Source organism: Spinacia oleracea, chromosome 4 (assembly GCF_020520425.1).
Source record: "Spinacia oleracea cultivar Varoflay chromosome 4, BTI_SOV_V1, whole genome shotgun sequence".
Taxonomy (NCBI): domain Eukaryota; kingdom Viridiplantae; phylum Streptophyta; class Magnoliopsida; order Caryophyllales; family Amaranthaceae; genus Spinacia; species Spinacia oleracea.
The window spans coordinates 4,226,890-4,248,430 of NC_079490.1; the positions used below are offsets into that span (position 1 = coordinate 4,226,890).

General features: G+C 36.7%; 1 protein-coding gene across 1 annotated transcript; it reads left to right on the forward strand.

Moving 5' to 3' along the window:
• Window positions 1-503: 503 nt before the first annotated feature.
• Window positions 504-14,135, forward strand: LOC110796645 (endoribonuclease Dicer homolog 2). Its single transcript, XM_022001725.2, has 23 exons — window positions 504-680; window positions 1,050-1,151; window positions 1,821-2,001; window positions 2,163-2,276; window positions 2,802-2,936; window positions 3,434-3,518; window positions 3,989-4,053; window positions 4,144-4,281; window positions 4,435-4,563; window positions 4,649-4,778; window positions 4,877-4,973; window positions 5,744-5,939; window positions 6,228-6,388; window positions 6,947-7,165; window positions 7,551-7,777; window positions 7,996-8,267; window positions 8,848-9,311; window positions 9,407-9,510; window positions 10,199-10,395; window positions 10,486-10,695; window positions 11,193-11,600; window positions 12,288-12,566; window positions 13,424-14,135. The coding sequence occupies exons 2-23, from the start codon at window positions 1,081-1,083 to the stop codon at window positions 13,772-13,774; spliced, it is 4,233 nt and encodes a 1,410-aa protein (XP_021857417.1). The 5' UTR covers window positions 504-680; window positions 1,050-1,080; the 3' UTR covers window positions 13,775-14,135.
• Window positions 14,136-21,541: the final 7,406 nt, after the last annotated feature.

Consider the following 21,541-nt stretch of genomic DNA (forward strand, 5'->3'; position numbering starts at 1 on the left):
GAAGAAACAGAATGAGAGAAGAAACAGAATAAGAGATAAAGAAGAGAATAGAAAGTTTGAGAGTAGACGACAAGAAGTTGTTGTTGTTATTCGATGAAAATGATCCAAGAGATCATTGAGTACATTTATACAACTTCTTAGCTTGATCAATAAGCTAGAATGCAACTGAATTCTATAACAGAATTCTGTTTAACAAAAACTGATGCCACATCATCAACTAGCTAACTAACTAACAGAAAGTCAATGAGTTGACTTTTCTTGAATTAGTTGATAGGTAAGTTGCCCCTAACAGAACGTGCCGTATCGAGTATCGACTTTTTATCGATTTTTTTTAAAAATATTTTTACAAAGAGTTCAACATGTGTTTAATAAATGCATTTTGTGGATTATTTTCTGCATTTACAGTCTTTTATCTTTTTTTCCCCTTTTTGCTCTCATGGTAATGTTTATTCCCTAATTAATTCCACTTAATAAAGAGTGTTGTACTCTGAAAGACTACACGAGTTGACTCAGTTTCCCTCAGTTTAAAAAGAGAACACTGCTTCACTTCTGCAGCTTTTCTTTGTACCAAAAAAATCTAGAGATTTTCAAATTTAAATTCTGTAACATCACTCAAATCACCATTGATGATTACCGACTGCAAAAGTTAAAGAAATCCCAGAATTTGAATTTCCTTAATTGTAAGTATTTTCTTCATTCTCCTTAACATTCCCCAAATTTCAAACCTTTTTTTCAACCTAGGAAAAAAACGCAATAAATATTTGCATGTATTACTGTGTAACCCCCATATATTTTTTTAACTTATTGGTAATTTGATCATCTGGGTAAGTGGGAAAACTCTTAATTTTCCATTAATTTCAGAGCATTGTAATTATTTTTCATTGGTAGTTCGATCATCAAGGGAAAAAAATATCAAAAATTACCAAAACCCCTGTTTTTTTCATTATTCCTAAACTAATCGAATTTGTAATTTTGATGAAAAGAAAAATATTGGGTTTAATTTGCAAAAGATTTTAGGATTTTAAAAAAGATTACTTTTTTCTATTCAGGGTATAGAGAGAAGAAGAATAAGGGAAGACAATGGAACCAGTTAATATGGAGATTTGCGAGGAACAAAATAACTCATCCGCTGAACTTCCATTTGCTAGAAGGTGAACAAGATAACAAGATAACTTATCCTTCATTCATAATCTTCCATATTGCTTTTTTCAGCATTTTTTCATAATTTTGAGTAAGATTTCTTGATAATGCTGCTGTTTTTAGGGGATGTTTTCTTGAAATTTTCATTGATATTGGTGTTGTTAGATTTTATGAACAGGGTTGTGCAATTTTGTGTTTGGGTTGAGTCGATTTCAGATTGATTTTCGAGTTTTGTTCGATTTTGGGGTTGAAAGTGTTGTTCAAGACCCTAGAGTAATGAGGGGTTTGGGTCAGGTTTTCATGTTGGGTCACTTTTTATTTTGAGGGAAATTGAAAATCAATAACCGTGATTTGTGTATATTGTAGATAACATCACATTTTCGTAATTAAATCGATAAGATAAACAGTGTGGAAATAAAAAAGATACGAAAGAATAAGATTTGAGCTCAAATGAACAAAATTTGAGCTTAAACAATAAAAATTGAGTTTAAATGAATATCTTGAAAGTCTATTTATTAAAGATTATGCAATGTGACTTGTACTATTCATTATTAATCAGTAACAATTATTGATTTGGAATAACCATTTTTTTGAGTATGTGTTGAACTTATAGTTATCATCAAATTGGTTGTAAATTTTTTGACAAAAGATACTTAAACCCTAATTGTTTGTTGTTATAGCTACCAGCTTGAGGCTTTGGAGAAAGCCAAGAAGCAGAACACTATTGTGTTCTTGGAAACTGGTTCGGGAAAGACATTGATTGCTGTCATGCTTCTTCGCAGTTTTGCTCACTCCCTTCACCGGCCTGCACAATCCAATATTGCCGTGTTCTTAGTGCCTACTGTTGTTCTGGTTACGCAAGTATGGTTCATAACTTCATACTGTTTTTCTAAATCGCGTATCTACCCTTTTTTTTTTGAAGGGATGATACACAAGAAACTAGTTTAAAATGGTCCGTGTAAGTATGTCGCGAGTTGATCATTGTTATGTTTCTTTGGTTCTCTCCTATCACTATTGATTAGCAAGCAGAAGTTATTAAGATGCATACGGAATTAAAAGTGGGCAAGTATTGGGGAGATATGGGCGTTGATTTTTGGGATGCTGCTACTTGGCAGAAAGAGCTTGATGAACATGAGGTGAGTTTCCTGTATTTCTTTCAGTTAATGATCAACTAAGTGCATGTTTGGTATGAATCTAGGAAAGGAAATGGATTAGAAACATTTAACAAGGAGAAATGGTAATGTTAAGTTTTATCATTATTTGTTTTTTTGGTATGCCTAAGGAAAGCAATCCCTTGTATTAAATTAGGGATCGAGGAGGGTAATACTTTGTTACCACAAGGTTAGGAGAGGTAACAAATTGGGTAATGGTTACCCTTTGGAAATGGAGTGTGTTACGCATCTCTCATACCAAATAATAGGTAGTGGAATTAGTTAATTGATTCCATTTCCAACACTTAAAAAGTGTTACACCAAACATGCTCTAAGCTTTACTTCTTCATTTGTAGGAAAAAAGATGCGAAAATACATTATTTGAGTAAAACTTGCCATCATTTAAGAGGAGAGGGGGTTAATTTTTGGCTAATTTGGAGTAGTACTACTACTTGGCCTTACTTTGACATAATTTTGGGACGAATTGTTTAATTTTCTTTTGTGTCACAGGTCCTTGTGATGACACCAAAGATCTTGCTTGATGCTTTGAGCCATACTTACATCAAACTGGACAAAATCAAAGTTTTAATATTTGATGAATGCCATAATGCAAGAGGAAATCATCCCTATGCTCGCATAATGAAGGTGAGTTTACATTTCCATTTACTGCAGAAGTTGCCGCCTCACTATGGATTCTAAATTCTGCTTCTGGATGTTTCTTTTCACCTGTTTTGCTTGTTGATCCGTATGTTTTTGCTCTGAAATGGGGGATCTATGGAGACTGTCAAATTTATTTTCTGATGAGCTATTGTTACAAATGTGTATGTTAGCGGTGTCACGGTGTGTGTAGATGTATGGCAAGTATGATCAGAAAAAAACGTAACTTTAAAGGACTCACGTGCTATATTCTAGCAATTTGTTAGTTTTTCTTTGACAGGGCAATTTTCTGTTATTGTGTTTGACCCCAATAATATTACATAGTCTTTAATGGAGTTTAGTTAATGTTGGATGAATTATTATGTTTTCTTCCCCGTGGCAATGAATCTCCTAATCTTTCGGGGTGCATCTTACAATTCTTGACAAATTATTTTGTTTCACGAGTAAGTCTCGCGATTAAAAAAATGTAACCTCTTGTTCTTCAGGACTTCTATCACCGTCAAATGCATACTAATGACGTCCCCAGGATATTTGGCATGACAGCTTCTCCTATCAAAGCGAAAGTTAAAGGTAAAATGTAGGACCATTTGTATATATCCGAAGAATAATTTATCACTAGTTGTGCTCTTAGTGTTTTATGCTCCGTTTGGTAGGGTGTAAAACATTTTTGTGGAAAACGATTTTCTCCTTTTCAATCATGTTACGTTGTTTGGTATGGTAAGGGATGGAAAACAATTTTCCATGACTCCCTCAACGGTGGAAAAACCTTTTCCATTTGGAAGGGAGAAAAACCATTCTCCTACCTTTTCTCCTTACCTTCCTCTCCCTTCTTCACCTCAATCTTCACCATCTTCTCTCATTTTCTTTTAAGGAACCAAACAAAGGAAAACTAGTTTTGAATTGTGTTTTTCCTTGGAAAATTATTTCCATGGAAAATCATTTTACACCGAAAATGTTTTACACCAAACCAAATGGAGCCTTAGTGACAAGTGAGCATGCTTGTTCTGGAGATTTTGACTTGACTTGTCCGTGCTTTGCAGGTACGTCTGACTCATATGGTTACTGGAAAGATATCCAAGCCCTGGAAAACCTCATGCATTCAAAGGTTTATTGCTCACTTATTAGCATTGTAGGTAGCAATTTTCTATATGTCCCACTTTATTTCATATTTGATGTTGCTATCTCTGGATTGAAGGTCTATACCTGTGTTAGTGAGGCAATCTTGGCTGAGTATATTCCTTTCCCAAGTGCGAAGGCTCAACTTTACACTGAAGATGCACCAAATGCATTGCAGATGGGTTTGATTAATAGCTTGGACATGCTGAGGGCGAAGGTACCAAATTTTTTCTCATATGAGTTTTAATTTTTTGGTGTAAATCCAATCTTATTGCATACCAAATTGCCAATGAACTTTCCTATTCCCTTCTTTTTTAGTTTTTAGTTTTTTTTTGCCATCAAATATTACTAATTCCCGATTCACCTTCAGCACGTATCTGTTGTCAGAAATTTGGATGTTGAAGAATCGGCAGAACGATCTATATGTAGCAAGTTAAAAAAGCTGTCAAAAACTTTTCAGTTTTGTTTGAATGAGCTTGGTCTTTGGGCAGCATTGAAGGTATAGTTTTTATTTTTCTGTATCTTATGGCCTTTGGATATTCTAGTAACCGGTAAGACATCTGAATGCTATGCTTTGATACTAGGTTGCAGAAATTATGTCTTCTGAAGAAACCGACATTTTCAGCTGGGGTGAATTGGATGTTCGTGGTGAGACGACCATAAAAGCATTCAATTCTGACGTGCTCAAGGAGTTATCAACCCACAAACCGCCTGGTAATTAAGAATTTTTTAACTTAAACATGTAGGGTGGTATTGATCCATTATATAAATGCTACCGATTCATATATCATTTGATTTTCTCATACATTTAGGCTGCAATTGGTCAACTTCAAGTATGAAGGCTATTTTGGATGCCAGGATTATATCTTCAAAAGTGTTTTGTCTAGTGGAATCTCTTCGTCGTTATAGGTGAGGACTGCAGTGTATCTTATTGTTATGGCTTCTCTGGTTTAGTTGTGATTCTCTTTTATGATTAATGTAGTAATTTGGAAGATGATGTTTTAGTTTTTGGAATTATGTATGGAAATATTAAGCACAAGAAAGAGTAATAACTACGATTCCGCCAAGCCTCTTCCCTTGTTTTTTATGAATGTTTACTTGACTTATTCATTGTACAAGTCTCTCTTTATTTTGCATGCCATAACTTTAAAATGTAATGTTGTTGCTGATCTATTTCCTTTTATTACTTCAAAGCAGTTAAGATTTTTTTTTTAACTCTGAACAAAGATCATTTATATTTTCTTAAAAATACTTTTCTTTGTTATGAAATTCACAATAAAATTGATTTGGCTGTTCAATGAATAGTTTACTCAGCGCTTCCTTCCGCTGTGCAACTAACTGGCTTGACTTGTTTGCACTCTGATTAGTTTGTTGCTGAATTATGACTGGTTTGTACTCTGATTAGTACTTTGCTGTTAATGGTTGATCATACTTTTTACTTAATTTTTACTTGGTGGTTTGTCATAATTCATGTTCTATTTCTGAGCCAACTTCTTTAACTGATTTCCTGTGTAATGACTAATGACTAATGAGTAATCTACCCACCTTCCCTAATGTTCTGCAAAAAGTAAAATTAACTGGTATACAGGTTTATATTAGTTAGTTGCTGATTAAGTGGTTGATCCATACTTTTTGTCGCAGTTAGTTAACATTTAGTTACTTCTGTTTTCATCTGATAGGAGTTTAAAAGATTTGAGGTGTATAATATTCGTCGAAAGGGTAGTTACTGCAATGGTTCTTGAGACTATCTTGGATCAGCTACTTTCTCAAACAAGTGGCTGGAGGGCACGATACATTGCCGGAAATCAATCTGCATTAAAGTCCCAAAGCAGGAAGGAGCAAAATAAGATTGTTGAAGAGTTTCGCCAAGGGGCTGTGAGTTTCTTCTCCCTTTGTCCAACTGTTGTTTCTTTCTTCTTCTAATTTTACCCTCTTTTTTTTTGAAGGTAAAATTAATTCATTAATAAAACAGTCATACAGCATCTACAATAGAAATAAAAACTAACAAATGCGTAACAGTTTATATCAAATAAAATTCATAACGAGGCAAGATTTGCAGTTTGTGAACTAGATTGATGTAATACCCTCTTTTCTTTGTATGGAGTTCTACATTGATGGTATTGGTTGTGAACTAGATCTTCTGGTTTTTGCTACTTTTTTCAGGTGCACATTCTTGTTGCTACCTCCATTCTAGAAGAAGGGTTAGATGTCCAAAGCTGCAACTTGGTTGTCCGGTTTGATCCATCAGCCAACATTTGCAGTTTTATTCAGTCGAGAGGTCGTGCTAGGATGCAAAATTCCGATTTCTTGTTGATGGTGAAAAAGTACTCCCTCTTTTTTCTTTTTCTTTTTTTTAAGGAGTCACATGTTGACCGGCACAAGTATTAAGGAAAAATAGATGAATTTGATATAATAATGATATAAGTGGGGTAGTTAACAATAAAGAAATATAAAAAGAACGAGTGAGGTGAAAAAGTTACCAAAAATGGAAATATTTATGATTTAAGTGGGGTTAAAGGAAAGTAAAATTAACAAATAATTGAGGAGTGGGTGTAAAAGTTACCAAAAATGGAAGGGAGTATTGTTTTATTCTGATGCAAAAATGTATAACTTGCTTCGACTCCCACAACCAGAGGCTGAAGAAATTACTCTCCTCTCTCCCTCCTTCCCTTTAAGAAATACGAAAACGGGAATAGAATTGCTGTTACGGAATTACTGGGCATTCACAAATTATTTGCAGAGTTGAAGTCATTATTCAATTCTAAGTCCTTGATTTAGATTCGCTCAGCATTTACTGATTAAAAAAGATGATATATTTAATGTAAAAAGAGATACGTGTAAGTGAGATTCTTTATAACTTGGTATCTTGTGTTAAAAAATAGGGGAGATGATTCTCAGCTGTTACGCATGAACAACTATCTTTCCTCTGGTGATGTAATGCGGAAGGAAAGTTTGAGCCATGCTACGGTTCCTTGTCAGCCTGTAGAATTTAGTGAATTTGATGAGATCTTCTACCGTGTTCCGAGCACAGGAGCAGTTGTTACGCTGAGTTCTAGTGTGAGCTTGATATACTTTTATTGCTCTCGTCTACCTTCTGACGGGTATGCTCTTGTGGAACTTTGCAATTTGTTTATTTTCTGGTTTTGTTTTGACTTTTGTACTTCCTCTGTTTCAAAAAAATTGCAACACTTGACTAGCCTAGCACGTTTGGCAAGATACAATTTTGACCGTAATTATACTTTTTTTATCTCTAATTATCATTTTTTTTATTAAATCTTAAAATTTAATATTATGAAAGCACACACTGAAATCAATTCTGTGATATTTTACTTGTTAACATTTTCGTTTAATAAATTAGTAAAAATATATGGTCAAAGTTGGTGTATGAATAGTGTCAAAACCAAAAGTTTTGCAATTTTTTTTGAAAAGGAGGAAGTATGTGTTTGGTTTCATACATGTTGAGCAATTAGTATTTTTCTTACTCAGGTACTTTAAACCATCTCCTCGCTGCACCATTGATGAGGTTTCAGAGACATGTACACTACAATTTCCGAATAGTTGTCCTGTGCAGTCAGTTTCTGTTAAAGGCGATAAAAAAATGCTGAAGCACCTCGCTTGCTTGGAAGCATGCAAGAAGCTGCATGAGAAAGGTGCTTTGACAGATAGTCTCGTTCCGGATATTGTTGTAGAAGAGCGTCTTATGAAAGGCATTGGTATGTACTTCCTTATTTTGAACTATACCTGGTTATTGGTCGGGTCGGTTCAGGGTCAATGCGGGTCAAGAGTGGGTCGGGTAATAAAAGGGTGTTGATGATCTAACCCTATACCCAATGGGCTACCCTGTCCAATAACCAGGTCTACTTTGCATCCTTGTATAAATTTTGCATGTGAGTGTGAGTTTGGTGGATCCCTGATTACTTTTATGATGCAGAGCGTGAAATCTATGATGAGAACCAAGCAAAATACACCCCACCAGAACTAGTCGGCGATGGCCCAAGATATGCATCTGACACATACCACAGCTACTTAATGGAGCTGAAGCAAGACTTTTACTCTGACATCCCTGTACACGATGTTATTTTAGTTTTCAAAACTGAGCTTGCTTCCGATGTTGGAAACATGCATTTTGACATGGCAGTTGACTGGGGTAACATGTCCGTGGACATAAAGTATGCAGGAAAGATCAATCTCAGTGATGAACAGGTAAACTTTTCTATTGTTCTTAGTTGGACCTGATCAAATTGCGGGCCTGACCATGCCTTCAAAAGTTCTGCACATCATGTCGGGCCGGGCCGGGCCTAATTTTTGTGTCCAAGCCCCGATATTTTGGGCAAAAAATAACGGGCTTTTCGTACCGGACTAAATTTACAACTAAAATTGCCATTTTGAGTTGCCCAAAATTTATAAAATTGTGGGCGGGTTTTGGCCGGCCATGCCTTCAAAATTCTGCACATTATGTCGGCCGGGCCAAACTTTTGTGTCCAAACCCCGATATTTCGGGACAAAAATAACAAGCTTTGGCCATTTCGGACTAGGCCAAATTTACAACTAAAATTGCAATTTTGAGTTGCCCAAAACCCACCCAAAATTTTAAAATCAGACCGGGTCGGGGTGGCCCCGAAAATGGGCCTAAAAATTCTGTCCCAAACCCGCTATTTTCCGGGACGGGCTAGTCTGGTCAGAGGGCCGGGCTCGTGATGATCAGGTCAATTCTAAGCGATGTTGAGAAAAAAGTACCTCCCTTTGTTCACTTGAGCTAACTCTCCATTACTCACGTGACCAGGTACTTCTTTGTAGCCAATACCAGGCGGCTGTATTGAGGGTTCTTAGAGATCACAATTTTGATAAGTTAGTGGAATCATTGAAGGGATTATTTGAACGGGAGAAAAATGATAGTATGCCTGTTTCACATCATGACTATCTTATTCTCCCTCGTCATTGGCTTCATCGAAGTTCACTTGTTTCTGATTTGGAACGTATAACTTCCGCATCATTTTTACGTGACGTTGTTCAAGGTTCATTCCCTAACTGCAATAAGCGCAAGTGTCCTCAGCCTAAAAAAAAAGATGAAGTTTACACCAAGAACGGGTTTTTACATCGTAGTGTGCTGGAAAACTGTTTGGTGTGCACACCTCATAATGGTTACATCTATTCTATCTCGGGTTTTTTAGATGGTATGGATGGAAACTCCCTTTTGAGTTTGAGCAATGGTGAAGTAAAAACATACAAGAGTTACTACAAAATTCGGTATGTATCTTTTTTCATTTGTAACCTCTTAAAGTTAAATTTACCTTTTTGGGATGCTTTTGTGATGGTTAACATGCTTAATTGATATGTTACAGCCATGGGGTTGACCTAAAATTTGAAAGTCAAGCCCTACTTTGTGGGAGGCAGGTTTTCCGACTGCGGAATTACCTCCATAGGTGCAAGCAGAAAAAGGAGAAGGGTATGTTATGTATCTGCATTCTACAACTATCAATATCATATGATCATCTATACTTTATACTAAAGCACAATTTTTATTTGCCCCCAAAACCTCACATGTTTTTTTATTTTTTTTTTAAAAAAAATTAAGTACAAACATTTATTAATTCTTCTTAGAAACAATGACTTTAAAATATTCAATATGGAGTAAATTACGAAGTTACCCCTTTTATTTATTGCATCTAAACCCAACTCCTTTTTTAGTTATTGACATTGGAAACCAAAATTATTAACTAATGTCCACTTTAAAATTACCCTTAGCCGCATTTGAATAAACTAAATGTTCTATAAAATTTAATGAAACCCTGCAACTAAATGTTCTATAAAATTTAATGAAACCCTGCATTGTACGGATGCTAACTAGTTGACATTATGCTAGATTTTTCTAATTAAATAGTAAATACTTGTCAAATTACATTTTAGTTTTATGAAGAACCAAAAATTTGAAAATCATTTTCTGATCAATGAACGGATTTCCTCAAGTTTTTCCATACCCGTGTTTTTCTTAAATGATCTATCGTGATTTCTATATTCTTCAGATTACTTCCTTAACCTTGAGTGATTTTATCTGGCATAATTTCATGAAAGTCATTAAAGTATTTACCGACGTATTTCCGCTTTTAGCTGATATAGTTATTTCTGTGTTGCAGAGTCGAGTGGTGCTTCTGTTGAACTGCCTCCTGAACTCTGTCTCGTCATCATGTCGCCCATTTCAGTTGCGACCTTATATACGTTTTCATTTATTCCTTCGATTATGCACCGAGTTGAGTCTCTGCTATTGAGTGCCAACTTGATAGCCATTATCACGGAACACTGCACGCAAAATGTTTTTATTCCCGCCACCAAGGTTCTTTTCACACTTCTTATTTAGTGGATTATATTGCACGGGTAATTTCTACCATTTCTTGTTTTATTATTAATTGCTTGCTTTTAATAGGTTCTGGAAGCAATTACTACCAAACGCTGCCAGGAGAAATTTCATCTAGAATCCCTAGAGACCCTCGGAGATTCGTTTTTGAAGTATGCTGTTTGCCAACAGCTGTTTAAGACTCATCAACACAATCACGAGGGACTCCTTAGTATAAAAAAAGATAGAATTATTTCCAACGTTGCCCTTTGCAGGCTAGGGTGCCAACGCAAGATTCCGGTATGTATCATCTAATCACCCTATTTGCTACTCACAGAGTCACAGGGCTTGTATAATAATTACCCCGTATTTGCTACTTAAAGAATGATGATAGATACTCTCCCTGTCTTGTTTTATTCTTTATGTTTGGTATTATGCACGCGATTTAACAAATAACTAATTTGAACAAAGATTTTTTAATTTTTTTTTTACTTAAACAATGCAAACTATTTTTATTAATACTAATATTTACACTTTTATTTAAACTTTGACATGGGAAATGAGAAAGATTTAATGTTAATGGGAAAGTATGAGAGATTAAATAGTCTATTTTGATTGGTTTAAATAATTACTGGTACGATTTTTGACAGAATATTAGGAACTTTATGTTATATAATATAAAAGGAAATATTCAAAGTGTAATGATTAAATTGGGACACTAGAAACGGAAAGCGTAAAGAATAAAAAATATTTGTCTTGGGGGTAACGAGTCTCACTTGTGTTGTTGATTCATGCAGGGTTTCATACGCTATGATTCCTTCGATCCTAAGAATTGGATCATCCCCGGGGATCCCGGAGACTCCAGACTGGATAAAGAGCTAATTAGTAGCACTCATAAGGTCTACAATGGCGGAGTTAGAAAAATCAAGAGCAAGAGAGTTGCCGATGTTGTTGAAGCACTAATTGGTGCATTTCTTAGCTCTGCTGGAGAAATACCGGCATTGAGGTTCATGAACTGGCTTGGCATAGAGGTGGAGTTTTCGTGTATTCTGTATCAGAGGAACATCCCTGTAAATCCCCGTTTGCTCGTAAACATAACACGTATTGAGTCCATTTTGAATTACTCGTTCAAGGATCCGTCTCTGGTAGTTGAAGCACTTACCCACGGTTCATATATGTTACCCGAAATCCCTCGATGCTATCAAGTAAGTTTATACTCGTGGTTTTTATGCTTTATAAATTTTTTGTTACAGGCTAGAGGCATCTTTTGTTTGAGGTTGGTTGGATGACTTAGTTATAAAAGCCATGGAAAATTGGATGAAATATGACTTAGGCTTTGTTCTCTTCACCTTATTTTTATTGCTTATTAGACCAGACTAGACCTGATCAACATGAGCCCGGCCCAAATTTTTGCGGGTTTGGGCAGAATTTTTAGGCTCGATTTTTGGGCCAGGTCCGGTCCGAAATTTTAAATTTTTTGATGGCTTTGGACAACGTAAAACCACATTTTTAGTTGTAAATTTGACCCAACCCGAAAATGGCCTGAAAGCCGGGTATTTTAGACCCGAAATAGCGGGTTTGGGCACAAAAAATCGACCCGAATCTTGGCCCGGCCAGACATGATGGGTTGTTTTTTATGTCTCGGACCGGCCAGACATGATGGGGTGATTTTTATGTTTCGGCCCGACCCGAACCCGCCTTTTGATCAAGTCTAGACCAGACTAGACCAGGAAAAGCAAAAAACACTCACATAAAACGTTCAGACCAGATTAGACATCAGAAACTGATCAGGTGAAAGAGAACAAGGTCTTATGTTAATATCTTTATCATTTTGCCACGTTTTTTCTTAACAGGAAAAAACTGGATCTTACTGTCTTTTTTTGTGTGCGCAGCGTTTGGAATTTCTGGGAGATGCGGTGTTGGATCATCTGATCACATTATACCTTTACTCAAAAGATCCCGAGATGTCTCCTGGTCTGTTGACTGATCTGAGATCAGCCTCGGTTAATAACGAATGTTATGCTCTATCTGCTATTCGCGCTGGACTTCACAAGCATATACTCCATGCTTCACAGATCCTGTACAAGCAGATGGGTGCTGCTGTTGCAAGTTTTCAGAATTCATCTTTAGAGTCGACATTCGGTTGGGAATCAGAAACAAATTATCCCAAGGTGGGTTTACAAGGAATATCAACTCTTGTCTTGTCTTGTGGTTTAACAAACTTCTTCTCGTGTATGTTTTATATGCTTTTTTTTTTGTTATCTTTTTATGTCTGAAGTAGACTGAATACTTCATCTTAGACCAGACGGGCCTGTGGCAGAATTTTCGGGCTTGACCCTACCCAACCCGGGCTTTTTTGGGGGGGGTGGGGTTTGATAAACTAAAAACTGTTATTTTTGGCCTGAATAGCGGGTTTTGCGCACAAAAAATGTTCAAAGTTTGGCCCGGCCCGGCCCGACGCTACATGGCTGGCTGGTTTTGGTCGCGGATCAACCCTACCCCCGTTTTGCAGGTTTAGTCTGAAGGGAATATATATGAGGAAACGGCTAGTTGTGTGTTGTGTTCATATGGGTTTTAGAGGCTTAGAGCTGATCAACATGAACCCGGCCCGAAATTAGCGAGTTTGGGAAGAAAATTTAGGCCCGGTTCCAGGCCCAGCCTGAAATTTAATTTCTTTTGCTGGTTTTTGGCATCGTAAAACTACACTTTTAGTTACAAATTTAACATAGTCCAAAAATGGCCCGCTATTTTGACCCGAATAGTGAGTTCCGGACGCTTAAAATTGGCCCGCAGCTCGGCCCGGTCCGACACAATGGGCAGATTTCTATGGCCGTGGCCCGGCCCGAAGCCGGCCAATGGGTTTCAGCAATCAAGAGGAAGCTATTTCATTGTTTTTTCTGAAAGAGTCGTTTAATTTGCTTACTGTATTTAGATGAAACATGTTCTTGTCCTGTCTTGCATGGTGGATTCTTTCTTTCTTCAGTTTCGTCTAATTACTCATTGACGAATTTTTGTTTGATCAATACAGGTTTTGGCAGACATAATAGAATCCTTAGCCGGGGCAATCTTCGTCGATTCTGGATTCGACAAACAAGTCGTATTCAACAGTATACGACCTCTCTTGGAACCCCTCGTTACACCAGAAACACTGAAGCTAAACCCGGTACGAGAGCTGAATCATTTGTGTCAAACACATCATCTGACTATAAGTAAGAACAGAACTTCCGAGAACGGTGTTGCTTCGATCACACTCGAGGTCGTCGAGGCAAACGGGGTTGTACACAAACATACGTGCACTGCTTCTGATAGAAAGATGGCCAAGAAAATCGCTTCTAAAGCTATTCTCAAGTCGTTGAAAGAAAGTTCCGGAAAATTGTGAAACTTCTTCTGCTCAGGTGAATCACGTTCCGAGAAGTATGGAAACTCGTAGATTTCGTGCTTAATCATGCACGCGGTTGTAGAATTTTGTCCGGCTCCGGCTCCGGCTCCGGCTCCGGTAGGAAAGAGATAGGGTAAATAGTTTTGTTAGGTGGTCTTTTTTGATGTAGAGTGATCCAACCTTCTGGGAAGTAGTTATGGAGTAGTGTGTTAGTACATGAGTGTATAGGCCTCTTTTTTCATAATTATTTTACCGGGTATTCGGTACCCGTTTGACTAAAAGAACGGCGATAATAAACCAAGTCGGGTACCCGACCAATTATTTTGGAATAAATAGAAAATTACCCGGTTATATTGTGTCGCGTCAGTGGGTTTTCGGGTCAGGTATTTTTGAACACCCCTATGTATAGCGTTTTGTTATCGTATACGAAATATGTACTCCGCAGTCCGTATGTAGTGAGGTTACATGAAAAATTGTTTGATACTCTACGTACTACGGAGTAATAATAAATTTGATTAAAAAACAAAGATGTATCTGTATTTGTTTCACAAGAGAAACAGGAAGAATAGAAAGAGACTGAGGGAGTACTAGGCAAGAGACTAATTACGAAAGCACTAATCAAATTGGCCAAGATTTAAAATAGTTATGGCAAATCAAAATCAACTTGAAACATTAGCCGATCTCAATTATCTGCCGCCGGACTTATGTCAAGAGATGTTGGCGAGATTACCGGTAAAAACCCTGCTGAAATTCAGGTGTGTCTGTAAATATTGGCGTTCAATTATTGATTCGTCTATAGTTACTTATATGCATCTTAATCTCTCCAACAAAAACAATCACCACAAAAATAATAATCTTGTATTATGTTTAGAAAATTACAAAATTAACCCAACTCTTTGTGTTCATTTCCATGGCATCAACACGTTTCACCGAATTGGTGAAAAGATTGAAATTCATAGTCGTGAAGGATGTTGCACAGTTATTGGGAGTTGTAAAGGGTTGTTGTTATGTGACGGGATGAGACTATGGAACTTCTCGATAAGAAAGTCATTTCTTCTTTCACGTTGCCCTATTCGGGACGATGTCAATCGTGTCAACTATGTTGTGGGATTTGCCCCTTCTACTAATGATTATAAGGTGGTTGCCTTTACGGATAATTCAATGGCCGTTTATTCACTTTGTGATCATTGCTGGAAGGTAAAAAACAACACGATGTTTATAAACCCTGAGTGGAATATAGCAATAGAATTACAATTTTTTGATGTTATTTTCGTAGGAAATGCTGCATACTGGTTTGAATTTTTTCCTCCTTATTATGAAAATCCGGACAAATACCAAGAAAACCGTATTGTCTCGTTTGATTTCGACCGGGAAGAATTTCACCTCTTTGAACTACCAGATCATGTCGTTTGGAATGAAATTATAGTTATATTTTTATGTAGTATAGAAGACTCATTGGCAATTTTTAGCGTATTTAACAAAAGGATTCGTGTATGTGTTTATGCCAAATTTCGTATGGACGACCTTTGGTTGGGACATAGACGACTAGATAAACTAACTATGCAAATGACAGGAAATAAATGACAGAAAATAAAGAGAGACGAGACAAGAGATGGTGACGCGGAAAACCCGAAAGGGATAAAAACCGCGGGTGGCAATGAGGCCACCAATCCACTATGTTGTCGGCATAAATAGCCTAGGTGAATACAAGTACAACGTTTATTGCGTGTATCTAAATGTAAACAATGAAGCATAAGTATATGGTATTCGAGCGATGAGGACGGTAATGGTTTAAGGTAAATATCTGTGGGTAATAACTTTACGAAATGTCTTGGCTAAGCATAATAATGATTAACAATAATGGGTAAGACCTTTTGTGGGGGTTAGGAAAGAAACTTCTTTATGATTGGCAGGGACTACGGGAAGGAATATGGCATTAGATGGCTTCTCCATTAAAGAGGGGTAAGGCAAGCGGTTGATATTGGTATGGCTTCACCGTGGGTATTGAGAGTAATTGCAGTAGGTATTTTAGTTTACAATGGACAATTGTCTGGAGGAGATGGATGAGGGGTTCATCTTAGGTGTTTTTTGGGTGTGTCTCTCGCCTCCTCTGGTGTTATAGACTGATGATCTTTATATAGTCCTAGGTCAAGCATAGGAAGCAGAATAATGCCATTAGTGGCTCCTTGAATTGTTCAACTGACTCCTTGATCTCCTCTAACTGCTTGCTTGACCTTTGCTAGCCTCTTTGACCTTTCTCAACAAGCATATAGTGGAGATGATGGCTCCTTGAATATAGGAACCAACCTTGACTGCTTCCTTAATAGGATCCGAGGACGGACTGACTTGCGATGACTTGTTCCCGCGTCGACCTCACGTCGTACAAAACGACCAATAACAATAGCCCCCATTTTCCTAATTGTAGCGAGTCGAAAGTTAGGAAAATAATCTTCAAAGTCTGTCACCGCGTGCATTTGATGTCGATACTAATCTATCATTGTCTTCGTCTTGTCCGTCGTCTTCCATACTTAATCTCGATCAGTGGCGTCGCAACTTGGTGTCATCCATGATTTTTGACAGCACTTGATGTCATCATGCGTATATTGGCGTCTTCATGTCGGCGTTGGTGTCCTTAGCTTAATTAGGTGTAAACCTGACATCTTGTGAAAGAATCGTTCCTCTTAACGAGCGTGAGAGAACAGAATGTAGTTCTCAAAAAACCTGTGCGAAAACATATATGTTAAGACACAACGTTAGTTAGGTATCTAGCGTCATGGCCAACTTTTGTATCTTCGTCTGTCGTTTGATATTTGCGGGCGTCACGGCCAACTATTGTACCTTAGTCCGTCGTTTGATGTTTACAGGCGTCATGGCCAACTGTTGTATCTTAGTCTGTCTTCTGATGTTTACAGGAGTCATGGCCAACTGTTGTATCTTAGTCTGTCGTCTGATGTTTACGGGCGTCATGGCCAACGATTGTATCTTAGTCCGTCATCTGATGTTTACGGGCGTCATGGCCAACGATTGTATCTTAGTCTGTCGTCTGATGTTTACAGGCGTCATGGCCAACTGTTGTATCTCAGTCGGTCATCTGATGTTTACAGGCGTGCCTCTATTGTCGCTGTTGTGTGACATCTATGGTATGCATGCGATATAATCCTCTTCGTTTGTTCGTAGTCATGCGAAGAATTTAGAGAAGGAAGTTGCGTCGATTGGGCATAAGGTCGAATTATTTTAGTCGGATGTAATGTCGTGTGAGGGTAGGTAGCAGGAGACTAAGTTGAAGTTACAGGTGAATGAAGTGAATGATTCGAAGCAACCTTATGACGAATGTCAAGAAGATTTGAAGGGTTGTGAGGTTTCCTATAACATGAGGACAAGGGATAAGATGTTTTGATGGTGTAGTCTATGGCATAAGACTTTAGCCTATGGGATTTTTAGAACAGCAATTTAAGTAGGTTTTGAGCATTCTGGGCTTGCTTTGTTTTTCGTCAGTGTTGAGGGGGAAAGGCATGTGTTTTTCTATTTTGTATTTGGCGATTGGTTAGGCGTTTGGACAAGCGTCGGGTGTGCATACATGTCGGTAGCTTTTACGCTGTCTCTGTTGTTCGCTGTGGAATAGATGTCACCTGTGAGGTACTCAAAGAACGAAGTTATGTGCGCATAAATAGTACCTGGGTCGTCTGTAGTATTCGCGCTTAGAAGCGACATGTCATCGTTGGGATCCAATTAGTTTAAGGGTCGTGACCTTGGAGGCGTCGTCGCTTGCATTTTATGGCGTCGTTCGTTGATGTCGTCTTCTGATGACGTCGTTCGCTGCTGTTGCCGTTGGTGATATCGTTAAGAAGTGATCCGTAGAAAATACAAAAGGTAGAGGTGGACGTTTTCTTGATGCGATGTTAGTGTTGGTTTTCAAACAAATAAGATGAAACATAAATATAATATAATTGCGTTTGGAAAGAGATATTCAAAGCGACAGATGACAAAAACTGAAATTGAACTTTAATCGCAGTGTAGTGAAAAATGTAATAAATTAATTAACGCACGAAGTAAGTGTTAGATATTACTTAATATGGGCTCGTGTAACGAAATTACGTCGTGTCGCTGACTGTCCCTTGATGACGATTCTACAATCAACAGCATTCTCCTGATGTCGTGGCACCTCTCGTCGCCGATCTTGTTTTCGTTCCTGAGATCATTGTCATCGCTTGTATCATCGTCGTCACATCTGGCGTCGTCCCGTCACGTTGAATGAGATTGACGCATCGCTGGTCTTGACACTATTCATTCCAACGCCGGTCGACTTATTGGTTGATCCTCGCAATGTGGCACAAGAAGGAGCATATGGTTAATGTGAATTCTTTATACTGTCTTAAGTGGACTTTTTCTTTAACGTCTTTGGTAAAATCATTTGACAAACTTACATTACAATATGTCGTAAATTCAAATACATGTGAACTCTTTATAAATTACCTTTCTTGTTAATCGGTTGACGTCTTATCACTTGTCGTCTTTGGGAAACCCAATGACTTTTTCTTTATCCGCCTATTTCGACATGTGATAGTGGTTGAGCCCCCAGTGTTCGTACATTTGTCTTAGCGTCGTACCTGTTACCAAAATCTTACGACAAGATCATCATGAAAATAAATTGTATCACATCGTTAGTTAAATTTCAAAGTTGTAACAAGTATATTAAACTGAACGGGAGTATGTACTATCTTGCCCCCCTGTGGCGGCTTTAGGAAGATATCATGACTGAAGTCGGCCACAGATATGATGACGTTAGTTTATATTTGACTTCGTACATGCGTGCCAGCATGATGCAACCTCTAAACGTCCTGTCAAGTCAAATTACCTCAAAACGATTTGATAAAATGGTTTAGTCATTAGAAAAATTGAGACATTCATGGTGCGATGCAAAAATTTATTAGTTAACTTGATGAACGTTGAATACGAGACATATTAATACAAGAGAACAACAATGAATGAATTGAAATGAGAAAGTGTGTGAAAAATAGTTTAGAAGTTACTCATGTGTCATCATGGTCATTGATGATGATTATTCGACATTCCGATTTCCTTAACTTTACCACCTAGAAAAATTGATAAATTGTTTTTTATTTTATTTTTAGGTGGTAAAAGACAATTTTTATTTTATTTTTAGGTGGTAAAAAACAATTTTTATTTTTTTAGGTGGTAAAAAACAATTTGCCAATTTTTTTAGGTGGTAACAAACCATTTAACCTAATACATAGAGAGAAAAAATTAACACAATAAAATATTTGTCTAATATTAATAAGAAACAATTAATAAGAAACAAAGTATGTCAATGTCCTTAATGGTCATTTTACATATCAAACAGCTAACAACTATCAGCTAATTTACCAAACACTTTTACACAAACAGCTAATGCAACCAGCTAGTCAAATCAGATAATACAAACAGCTAACCACTAACAGCTAGTCAAACCAGCTATCAGCTAACAACTAACAGCTCCTAACCAAACAGGGCCAGTATTTGAGCGATGAGTCGTGCGCTTTAGTCTAACTTCAATAAGGTTATTATAAGAAATCAATCAAATAATAATATACCGCTAATTTTGAGGTCAATTTATGTAACCTCAATTCAGATCCAATTTGAATTTGTGAGTTATCTAACGGACATCTAATAATACCTCAAACCTAATGAACACTTAACTTACATATATTATATATAGGTTTGTTGGAACCAATAATGTCCTAGTCTTAATTTTGACGGAGCTTGATTTAATTTAATAAAATTATTCGCCGAACGTTTCTTTCAAAAAAAAAAAAAATTGTCTTAGCCTGATGGTTAATTCTAAGGAGTAATCGCAAGTGTACGACAGGTCATAAGTTCGAATTCCCCCTTTCTCGTGTGTATTTTGTACTCCTCTGACCCTTAATACTCGACCTGTTTTGACCGGACACGCTTGCAAATGCACAACTTTGACCACCAATTTCTTTAACTCCATATTATAAAAACTTATAAAATACTAACATTTAATTTCATATACCAGAAATAAAATAGAGTCAAAGTAAATTATGTGAATAGTTCAAAATGTTAAATTGGATCGAGTATTAAGGGACACAGGGAGTATTACCCTTATGGTCATGCGCACAAATTATAATTTTTTAAAGTATTAGTTTTACTTTGAGCTTCTTTTCTTTTATCTCAATATACACTTATAAATTTGAGTCATTATTAGTGGTGTAAACAACTCCAACAAAGTCGTATAATGTTAATGCACGCTATACATGGTTGAGATTTAATTAAAATTTTGCAATTATAACAAAACCATGTGGATTTAATTATAGAATTTTTTATCAATTGCGATTTGTATTCTTAAACGCACACGTTGAAATAGTTAGGAAAAACATTTAAGCTTATCTTTATAAATCTTATTAGAGTTATGGTATATCGAGGGTTTTAGTATTTTAGGAAACTAGAATTGTATTGAGGATAACGTAGTTATCCTAGATTATATAATATCATACGTAGTAGAGTTATATTATAACTACTATATGATATGATATAGGATAGAAGTCGATATGAATGTGGAAACCTACAAAGAGTAGGACATCTAGTTTGTATTATAAATAGAAGCGTATGCCCACAACTAACGCACAACATAACCCAATATTATATTTTTCCATCAATATTATTTTATCAAATTGTGTTTTAGGAATCTAATGTTAGAATCTTTCCATTAATATTATATTCTACTTAGTTTAACAACCTGCACACGAGATCATATTCTTCCAAATTGATTGCTAGGTTTTTTTTTTTTTTTTTTTTTTTTTTTTTTTTTTAAAAAAAAAAGTTTAGTTCTTGACTTTTTGCAATGAGAAATCGCAAGAAGGAGAAGAGAAAATCAGACATAGCACATCTTCCATTGCACTTATGCGAAGAGATATTGGCGAGGATGTCTATAAGTCACCTATTTAAATTCAGGTGTGTCTGTAAATCTTGGCGTTCAATTATCGATTCGTCTGTATTCACTTATATGCATATTAATCTCTATAAAAACAATCGTCATAAAAATGTTGTATTATGTGTTGAAATATACAATGCAAAACAAACTCTTTGTCTTCGTCACATCAACATGTTTTCCCAAATTGAAAAGATTGAAATTCTTGTTCCTGGAAAACGATTTTGCATAATGGTTGGGAGTTGTAAAGGGTTGGTGTTGACAAAACAAGGCTTTATAAGAAACGAAGAGACAAGACTATGGAACTTCTCTATGAGAAAGTCCTTTAAACTTCCATGTTGCCCTATTTCAAACAATCCTAATTATGTTGTGGGATTTTCCCCTTCGACTAATGACTATAAGGTGGTTGCCTTTACGAGGAATTTAATGGCGGTTTATTCACTTCGTGAGCACCGGTGGAAGGTAAAAAACATCACGACGATTATGAACCTTAGGCGGCATATAGCAACACAACTACGGTTTAGTGATGTTATTTTCGTAGAAAAGGCTGCATACTGGTTTGAACCTCTTATGGATTGGAACAAATATCAACAAACTCGTATTGTCTCGTTTGATTTCGATGTGGAAGAAATTAACCTTTTGGAACTGCCGGATGTTGGAAATTCAGCCGAAACTATAGTTAGGTTTATTTTCAGCTTAGAGGGCTTATTAGCAGTTTTTAGCATGTCTACCAAAAGGAGTCGTATATGGATACTCGAAAAAGATCGTGGCAGCAGTAAGTCACCGTGGACTCTATGGTATTCTGCGGAAACGAATGT